The following is a 10462-nucleotide window of genomic DNA, read 5'->3' as shown; positions in this document are numbered from 1 at the left end:
GACTGTTCTATGTAGTGAGCTGTTAAAATGCACGTGTGTATGTGTATACATTTTACAACCCGGCTCTCTGCCCCAGTAGGTTTAGTAACATCCTCCTCTGAGCTGTTTCTGCATCTTTTAGTTCATGTCTCATTCTGTTGTTTAATCTGTTTATATATTTCTCTCCCCCACTAAACTGTAAGTGCCTGGAAAGACGGGGACCATATGTTTATGTCCCAGGGCCTAACATGTCATCTGACTCTTGGTTGGTACTTAATAAAAATTTGATGATCATGATTAAATTCTTCATTACCTCATTACTAAATTCAGTGACTATGAAAGATACTAGGATGAGTCCTCTACAATTTAACTCTTTGAATAAAATTTTTGTATCTCTAAGAGGAGCAAATTTGGGGAATTTCTAAGAGGAGGCCTGTGCCCCAGGCCCATATTTCTGTTACTTGCTATTTTTGTCTTATGATTGCAAACAAGTATCTAAAACCAGATTTCTGTATTCCATCACCTCCCAATAGAAAGTATCTGAAGAATCATCACATCTCTATTGTCACTACCTGTCCCCACCCCCCCCACCCCCCGCATCACACTAGTCATCAAAACTTACAGCTTCAGGTTTGGTGCCCGTAACACAGTGGTTACAGCGCCAGCCACAGACACCAAAGGTGGTGCGTTCAAACCTGACTGGGAGAGCTAAACAACTGCTGCAACAACAACAAAAGGAATTAGTTTTTCCTTTATGCTTAAAGGATAAGATATTCTGGGCAGATAAAATATCATGTTTTATTCTATTGGAAATGTCTCATATGAAGTAGAATAGTAGGTATTAATTCTGTTCCCTGAGGAAAGGATATGTTTATTCAGTTTTAATAGTAGGTATTATTCTGTTCCCCGAGGAAAGGATATATTTATTCAGTGAGCCCTCTGCTTTCTCTTTCACAGCTTGATACCTCATCGTTTACAGTGACATTCTTTGGTCAAGGATATAGCGAAGGCTGTAGTCCTGAGAAGAGCAAACCAAATGTCAGAATTTGTACTCAGGTGAAAGGACCAGGTATTTCACATAGGACTTAAAAATGTTTGTGAGTTTTAACTTTGTCTTAAGCCATAAAATGGGATGCTATTACCAATATATATTTTTTTAAAGTTTGATTTTTTTTAAAAATACATTTGTACAACTTAAGTAGTTAAAAGTTCTGTTAAAAGGGGCAGTGCCTGTGGCTCAAAGGAGTAGGGTGCCAGCCCCCTATGCCAGAGGTGGCCAGTTCAAACCCAGCCCTGGCCAAAAACTGAAAGAAGAAAAAAGTTCTGTCAAAGGAAGAATTAGCACTGTTGGCACAATCCACTTTTATGAATGCATTGTTCTTTTTTCAGTATGATTCAGTAATTCACAATGGCAAATTTTAATTAGTATTACTAAGAAAAGGGGCTGGTTGATATTTACCTATTTGAGACTCGTATACAAGCAGTAGAATTATAACATCAGTCAAATCTGTGGCATAAGGTTTTTGGAGTCTGAACATTCTGGCATTGTTTGTGAAATGCGTGTGCACACATGCACTTGTCAAGGGAGGGTCGTGGCTTTCAGTAGGTGGCTAAAGGATGTGCTACACAAAAAATTTTAATAGCACTGGCTATAAATTAGAGACGTATACAGAGACAGACCCACTTGTGACAGGCCCATTATAGTAAAATTTTAAAAAGTGTAATTACTGTCATCCTTGATAAGTCACAGGGGGTTTAATCAAGCCAGGGTGGTGACATGTTTACATCTTGTCTTTTTTTTAAAACTCTCACCTGACTTTTTATAGTAAGTTGACTATATTTTTATTACTTGACAGGAATATAGACTTTTTAAAAGTTATTCCTGTTCAGTCACTTGTTTTCTTTAGTAAATTGAGAGGTTTTCTTAAATGCAGTATGTGAATGCAGATAGGGACCAGCTTAGGGCAGTGTTTTCAGCCTTTTTATCTCACAGCACACTTGAACCTATGTTAGACTTCTCCAGTACACTTGCAGACTTTTCTTTTCTTTTTTTCCAAGACTGAGTCTCACTTTCTTGCACCCAGTAGAGTACTGTGGTATCATAGCTCACAGCAACCTCAGACTCTTGGGCTCAAGAAATCCTCTGGCCTCAGCCTCCTGAGTAGCTGGGGCTACATGCATGGGCTACCATGCTTGGCTAGTTTTTCTATTTTTAGTAGAGAAGGAGTCTCGCTCTTGCTCAGGTTGGTCTCAAACTCCTAAGCTCAAGTAATCCACCTGCTTTGGCCTCCCAGAGTGCTGGGATTAAAGGAGCCACTCTAAATTATTTAGTTGATCAGGGAAAAAAAGAGTAAACAAAAGAATATATTTACTGTGCTTTGAACTTCTTTCAAAATTAATTATTGATTTTTAAAATTTTTCACAGCACATCTAAGATCTTCTCACGGCACACTAGTTGAAAATCATTGGCTTAGTATATTAATAGAGAACCAAAAAACGTAGAACCATTGCCTTCAATTATTGTTAAGACGTGGTGCAGTGTAGTGGGAATGAGTATGAACTCTGGGACCAGCTGCTTGGATGAGCTTCTGGCTCAGCCACTGCCTAACCAGTCAGCCAATTTTCATCAGTAAAATGGGGATGAAAATATAGTACCAACCTCATAAAGTTGTTAAGAAAATTGAACTTCATAGGTTTAAATCACTTAGTATGGTTCCTAACACTTAATAAGTACTATATAAATATTGTTATTTTTGTTATTAAGTGACCAGAGTGTCTATTGAAAAAATTCTGTATGTCTAGAGTGAGTTATGAAATCTGCCTTTTGTTCTGGGTGCTGCTGAATGCATACTTCATGCCTTGATCGCCTGTTCTCTGCAGAGGCTGGCTATGTGTCTACACCCATAGCGATGGTTCAGGCAGCCATGACTCTTCTCAATGATGTCTCTGATCTTCCTAAGGTGTAAGTTTGGTTTTCTTCTAATTAGAAGATACCTTTTTTATCTGTGTTAGGGTTTAACTGATCTTGATTCGATTTTCAGGCTTGAGGTCTGCACATAAGCATTTAGTCAGTTTCTTTTATCCAAAGATATAGGTAAATTAATTATATACTTAATTAATTAGTGTATAATTAATGGAGAACAAAAAAACATAGAACCATTGGCTTTAATTATTGTTAAGAAGTGGTGTGGTATAGTGGGTATGAGTATGCACTGTAGTCTAGTTTTAGGGTACAGCTAAACAGTCATGACAGCATCAAGACTCAGGTTTTTATTCTTCCCTTACCAGCCTCTGGGAACAACCATGGAGGTAAATAAGGAGAGACAGAAAAGTTTGGGAACCATGTTAAGTTAGCTCCAGGTCTTTTTTTTTTTTTTTTTTTTGAGACAGAGCCTCAAGCTATTGCCCTGAGTAGAGTGCGGTGGCATCACAGCTCACAGCAACCTCCAATTCCTGGGCTTAAGCAGTTCTCTTGCCTTAGCCTTTCAAGTAGATGGGACTATAGGTGCCCACCACAACACCCAGCTATTTTTTGGCTGTAGTTGTCGTTGTTTGGAGGGCCTGGGCCAGATTCTAACCCGCCAGCTCTAGTGTATGTGGCTGGCACCTTAGCCATTTGACCTACAGGTGCTGAGCCAGCTCCAGGTCTTCATAAAGATAGCTCAGGTCCAGAATCAGACACTCAGAAAAAGTCCATGTTGCTATTGATCAGTGCTGAACTTTACCAGTGAGTGATAGGAGTGTTCCCGGACACCAGTTGTGAATTGAATCATGGGATCCTGGCTGTGTGATCATCACATGTACTATCTTTCTGGAGCATTTAGCTGTTACCCTAAAACTAGACCAACTTTGCAAATGAAGATAGTCCTACAGCTAAGAAGTAAATCAAGCATAACCTAAAACAGTTTTTAGGTAATAAAAATGAAATTTGTATATAGTAAAACAATTCAGTTTTTCAAACACTTATGTGCCCTTTGAAAATACTTAGTGGTTTACCAATGGTAGGTATTGTATTTAAGAAACTTTTCACCCAGTTTAAGTCTTATTTACATTTTAATAATAATTGGTTACCTATTCTATTTAGGTCTTTCTTTAATTCTCCCGAGTCTAAACTGTCTTCATAGACAGCTGTTGCTCAGGTTGGTGATCCTCAGTATGCCCCTTGAACACATGGTTAGGGTGGTAAAACTGTCTCACCAGGAACTGAGCCAATCTAGATGGGATTGGCGGCAACTCGTGTTTCCCCCGAATAATAGCCACTTGCTCATGTAGCTAATTTTAGAAATGGAACTATGATAGCAAAGTAACCATGATAGCATCGAGACTCAGGTTTTTATTAAGTTCGGCAGTGATTTGATAGCTAGTCCCACAGAGGAGAGGCTGGAGAGGTCCTGTGTGAACTGTTTTCTCTTGTTATTGTTTTACAGGGGTGGGGTCTTCACACCTGGAGCAGCTTTCTCCAAAACAAAGTTGATTGACAGACTCAACAAACGTGGCATTGAATTTAGTGTCATCAGCAGCTCTGAAGTCTAAACATTTGAAGAACTAATGGAAGTCCTAAAAGTGCATGAATTAACAACTTCTGTATTTGATATTTGAAATTCTTCTATAAACCTGGCTATATATGGAAAAGATTGTCAAATCTAAAATATCTAAACATTAAAAGCAAGAAATTGTACTAGCTTAACCTAAATTTCAGATCTCAGCTGATTTTGTGATCTTTGCTTACAAGAGAGAACTAATACTTGACTGGCTTTTTCACTGAAATGTTCCTGGAAAACTGTTCTGGAGGAGCTGGCAGGTCTCTTGGTGGAGGAGGTGTCTGTATGTTGTTAACTGCACCCCACCCCTGGCATTCATTAGGCAATAACCAGCTTCCCTTGCCCCAGGGTACCAGTGGAATCGCACCTTCCAGTGAGTTTGTCTATGTATTGTGAGAGCCTTTGCTGAACAAAGTAGCACTTTTTGCTGTTTTAGCCTAGTTTTTTTGCAGTTTTTAGCCTACACTGACTGGCTTTGGCCTATTACGAAAGTTGGGTGGTGATCTGGCAAAGGGTTGTCAGTTGTAGCAATGTGCTGTTTAAGTGGTCTGACCTGTTTACTACAAATAATTGGGCTTGTCATTCTTTCTTTCCCTGTTCTGTACCTGTGATTAGCTTTAAGGATAGAGTTCGCAAATTTCTATTGTTTTTTCACTGCCTAAGCAGAATTTTTCTCCAATTTACTTTTTGTAATTTAACTAGGTTTTCCATAGAAGCCCTAAAATAAAGCAAAGGACTTTTCCTTTTGTAATGAGCATATAATAAACATTTATCTAAGAGTTCATGTTTTTCATTACTTAAAGAAGACACCCCTTTATGGAATTTCTACTTGAAAGATGAGAAGCTTAACATACTTAGGAATATTATTTGTGTTGAGAGACCATGCTTATGCTGCCTGTGCAGGAGAAGGAGGGTATCTAACTTACACAGGGAGAGTCTTGGAGGTAATACTGCCCTCCCTGACTTTGCTTCCTCTGCCCTGGCCTGGTCATCACAAGATAGGGATTTTAGTCTTGGCTCTGTCCTAACTTGCAGGACCTTGGGAAAAGTTTTTGTTGTTGTTGTTATTTGTTTGTTTGTTTTGGAGACAGAGCCTCAAGCTGTCACCCTGGGTAGAGTGCTGTGGCATCACAGCTCACAGCAACCTCCAATTCCTGGGCTCAAGCGATTCTCCTGCCTCTGCCTCCCAAGTAGCTTGGATTACAGGTGCCCACCACAACGCCCTGCTATTTTTTAGTTGCAGCCATTGTTTGGCGGGCCCGGGCTGGATTCGAACCCATCAGCTCAGGTGTACGTGGCTGGTGCCTTAGCCACTTGAGGTAAAGGCGCTGAGCCTTGGGAAAGGTTTTATCAGCTTTAAAATTAGAAACCTGTAAGGAGCAATAGGTCCCATGATTAGCTGCATATCAGAATCTCAAAACAATGATAGCTTCCCCAGGGCCCTCAGCAGTGTGTATTTAGGTGGTCTGGAGGTTGGTGACTAAGAGTCTGTGTTTTAGATTTGTATTTGGGAACCACTGGATGCAGCTTCATGCCCCATCTGTTCTTTCTAGCTTTGCAGTGTATGTTCCAGCTTGACACGGTGTCACCTCATCCTTCAGCTTGAAGTACGGTGGGTCTCATCCTGATTTTCCTTTTAATCCCCCAAGGTTCCACCTGTCCTCATTTGCCAAAAGGATATGACTCAAGTGAGTAAACCAAAAATTGTTCAAGACATGTGAGGCTCACTCAATAGTAGTCATCCCTACTTTCAGTGGCCAGAGTGAACTGCACGCAGAATGAACTCAGCCTCTGTTGTTACTGCGTCTGCCTGACAGGCTCTCCAGGATTCTGTGATGCCTTTGCCGACCTTGCTCTGGCTGTTACAAGGTACTCTAGACATAGGCGCCAACATTGTAGTTTTTTTTTAGTTAATATTTGTGTAAAGTCAGGACCTGAACTACAGGCAAAACCCAGACCTTCCCCATAAATCCTTACACCCTGACATTAAGCTAAAATTGCTGGCCCAGATTCCCTAACCTTCCCAGAGACATTTTTTTTTTTTTTTTTTTGGTGACAGTCACCCTGGGTAGAGTGTTGTAATGTCACAGCTCACAGCAACTTCAAATCTTAGGCTCAAGAGATCTTGCCTCAACCTCTCGAGTAGCTGGGACTACTGGTGTACACCACCACATCTGGCTGGCTTTTCTGTTTTTAGTAGAGATGGGATCTTGCTCTTGCTCAGGCAAATCTCAAGCTCCTGAGCTCAAGCAATCCACCCTCCTCAACCTCCCAGAGAGCTGGGATTATAGGCATAAGCCACCATGCCTGGCCACCAGAGACTTTTTAGAGCCCTGTTCAGCCTCTCTTGCCAGTAGAGGTTCCGTGTCATCCCGTTCCATCCCCCTTAACTTCATATTTTAGGGAGCAGTGTTTTAGGTTGTCACATCTTATTTCCTCCTCCTTGATTGATCATGCACGTCAGCCCAGCTTCTCTGGGGACAGCCTTGCTCAGGCAGCAGTCGATTACAGTTAGTCCCTAGGCTCTAATGTCAGCCTCCCTGACACTCAACCTTTAAAGCCTCCAAATGGGGGAAATAATGGTGTCAGAATTATTGCGAGAGCTGAATGTTCAGCATTTAGATTAATGCCTGAGACATGGTGCCATATCACTTATATTATTATTAGAAGTCTCTCTGCCACAAAAAGTTTCTTTACAACCCCTCCCAAAATACTCACTGTCCACCAGTCCTTAACTAAAACCCAGCAATAATTTGTGGAATCAAGAAAGACTTCAAAATAGACTAACACCTGGAAGATTTTCCCACTAACAGTTATAATTCCCAGACCCTGCACTGAAAACATCCCACAGTACAGGCACTAATGCTGCTTAGCTAATTGAACATACAGTATTTCAAATAAACCGATGAAAAGAGGAAATAAATGGAGGTAGAATTCAAACTTGTTCAGAGCAAGAATACAAAAAAATGAGGGGCTAAGAAGTAACCATTGTCTATGTCTGATAGCAAGAAATTTATCAAAAGAGCTTCATTTCTAAATTTTGAACTGTTTGAAATAAAAATATTAATAGGCTCTGCATCCATAGCACAGTGGTTACAGGACGGGTTCCAACCCGGCCCCAGCCAGCTAAACAACAATGGCAACTACAACAAAAAAGTAGCCAGGCATTGTGATGGGCACCTGTAGTCCCAGCTACTCAGGAGGCTGAGGCAAGAGAATCACTTAAGCCTAAGAGTTTGAGGTTGCTGTGAGCTGTGACACCATGGCACTCTACCAAGGTGACAAAGTGAGACTCTGTCTCAAAAAAAGAAATATTAATAGTGAATGCTTGTCAGTCACTTCTGTGTGCCAGGTACTGTTCAATGTGCTTTGTATTCATTAAGCATGTGCCGTACATGCTGTCATCAGAACAGATGAGCAAAGAGCAGCTTAGGGCAAGTCAGTTGCCCAGAATCACACAATTGATAAGTGATGGATTTAACTAGAATTTAATCCTCAGCAGTCTGATTGCAGAGCTCAGAGTACCCACCATTCACTTCTCCCATCTCACCTTCACCCTGGATATGGATTCATTCTAGCATGATTAAAATCAGATTGAAGCAGAGTTTGCTTAAAAATAGAAGAAACAGGTCAGGTGGGAAATGAGTTAAGCCCGTTAGCTACACAAATGATCTTCACAATTCAAAGCAAAACGTTTCAGCCTCCAGTTAGTGTATCCTCACTATTTGATATGCAGTAAATATTCTCTTTTCTTTTTCACTATAAGAGCAACGTCGTTTTTCAGTTTCCACAAGCTGGATTCAAGTAGGTCCCCAAATTCCTTAAACATCTGTGACTGTTGAAGTACAAATGGTCGAAGCATTTGATCATCCTCCTAAAAAATAAGTGGAAAAAAAAAAATGTTAGTAGTAGATAGACCTCCTGTCATTAGAGTAAAAAAGACTACATGTGCATGAGTAGAGGGTCCAGTGAGTTTTCCCTTTGGGCCAGAAAACTGCATTTGTAGCTGCTACCAGAGGCACTAAGTCACCTAGGATAGCTTTGTTTCCGGAAGGCTACCTGGATGGCCTGTAGTTACTGCCAATGAGGAAAACTGGTGAGATAAGGCAAATATTTCAGATTGGAATGTTACATAGTAACCTAATACTGGAGAAGTTCTGAGGTCTCCAAAGGAACCATGGGGTGTGGAGACTCCCGTTGATAGGGTGTTGCTGATGCATCCCTGCCCCCTGGAAGCAGGTCCTTTTGAGAGAGAATTGGGATGGCTCTGGGCCAGAGTGCTAGTCACAAACAGTGGAGGAGGTGGTGACAGTGCTGAGAATCGTGACAGCAGATAGCAGATAGTGTGACGTGGCATTGCATTTTAGTTTATCCTTCCCTAATTATTATAAAACTGTTCAGATTCTTTGCCCAGTTTTCCCAGTGTGTTTGCCAACATGTTATCTTTTTCTTATTTTAAAAGTAGTTGTTTAGATATTCTGAATACTAACGCTTGATGTTATATAATACAAATAGTCCTCCCAGGCTGTGGCTTATTTCATTTGTGGTGTCTTTGTCTAACCAGTTTTTCTTTTTTATTGTTCAGTATGATACAAGAGAACTCAAAGGTGTGCACAGGCCCAGATTAAGTGAACATCCGTGCTTAAGAGAGCCTGCTGCTCTGAGCTCCTCCTGTCACACCCTCCCCCCAACCCCAGACACAACTGCTAGCCTAATTTGTGTGATAATCATTTTTTTTTTTTTTGCCTTTCTGAATAGTTTTGTCACCTGGAATGCATCCCTAAAGAGTATACTTGGCCTGTCTTTGAATGTTTATGGAATCACATTGGATGTCATCTTTTGTGACTTGAAGGTTTCCGTCACTAGTGCTGAGATTCATCCCTGTTGCACGTGGCTGTAGTGCTCCATGGTGTGGAGGGCACTATAATTTACCCATCCTCTGTGAATATGTATTAGAGATGCTTCCAGTTTGGGTGAAAGAGGGTGTTGTGAACACTCAATGCACATTTGCATGAGTTTCAGTAGTCTTTCTCAAGTGGTCCCTCATCTGAACCTCAGCACAGAAATGACTTAAGTAACTCTTCTCTCTGTTCCTTCAAGAGTAGTGTATAACTGGCACTATTTTAGATACACAGAGAGTCAACTTACTAGATCGACACGTGAGTGCAGTAAGTTCTCTAACTTTAGTTTAAGGCAGGATCACAGGGAGGGTTTGTTGAATCACAGATTATGAGGCCCTACACCCAGAGATTCAGATTCAGTAGGTCTGGGCTGGGGCCTGGGATTTGCATTTCTAGCACATTCCCAGATGCTGCTGAGGCTGCTAGGAGGGGAGCACACATTGAGAACCTATGTCTGAGGGCATTTGGGCGTAGTTCTCTGCAGAATAAGTTTACCATGTGTGGAAGGAGGAGTCGAATTCAGTCTCCTAGGGTATAGTATCTTCAAATTTTATTAGGTAAATGCCAAATCTTTTTTTTTTTTTTTTTTGAGACAGAGTCTCACTTTGCCACCCTCGGTAGAGTGCCGTGGCATCATAGTTCATAGCAACCTCAGACTGTTGGGCCCAAGTGATTCTCTTCTCAGCCTCCCAAGTAGCTGGGACTACAGGCGCCCCCTACAAAGCCCAAGTGTTTTTTTCTTTTTTTAGAAACGAGGTCTTGCTCTTGCTCAGGCTGGTCTCAAACCCATGAGCTCAGGTAGTACACCCACCTTGGCTTTCCAGAGTGTTAGGATTACAGGTATGAGCCACTGTGTCTGGCCTCAAATAATTTTTAAGTGGTTGTACTCACTATTCTAGCCATCCATGAGAGTTTCTATTGTTTCATAATCTTCACCGAAACTTAATATTCTCAGACTTTTTAATTTTTGCCAGTATGGAGAGTTTATAGTGGTATCTCATTGTGATATCAATTAGTAGTTCCTGAACTGTTGAGGTTAAG

The 10462-nt window shown here is 41.0% G+C and overlaps 1 protein-coding gene across 1 annotated transcript in view; it reads left to right on the top strand.

Moving 5' to 3' along the window:
• SCCPDH (saccharopine dehydrogenase (putative)) overlaps window positions 1–4677 on the top strand; it is a 33741-nt gene extending 29064 nt beyond the window's left edge. The window contains exons 10-12 of the mRNA XM_023518565.1: window positions 937–1048; window positions 2860–2941; window positions 4407–4677. Of these exons, the coding sequence (XP_023374333.1) occupies window positions 937–1048; window positions 2860–2941; window positions 4407–4512 (300 nt within the window). The 3' untranslated portion in view covers window positions 4513–4677. The remainder of the gene's footprint in view (window positions 1–936; window positions 1049–2859; window positions 2942–4406) is intronic.
• Window positions 4678–10462: the final 5785 nt, after the last annotated feature.

This window comes from Otolemur garnettii, unplaced genomic scaffold, assembly GCF_000181295.1.
Source record: "Otolemur garnettii isolate 467f Iridium unplaced genomic scaffold, OtoGar3 scaffold00141, whole genome shotgun sequence".
Classification (NCBI taxonomy): domain Eukaryota; kingdom Metazoa; phylum Chordata; class Mammalia; order Primates; family Galagidae; genus Otolemur; species Otolemur garnettii.
The sequence above is the reverse complement of the archived record's forward strand: the minus strand, read 5'-3'. Positions and strand labels throughout refer to the sequence as shown.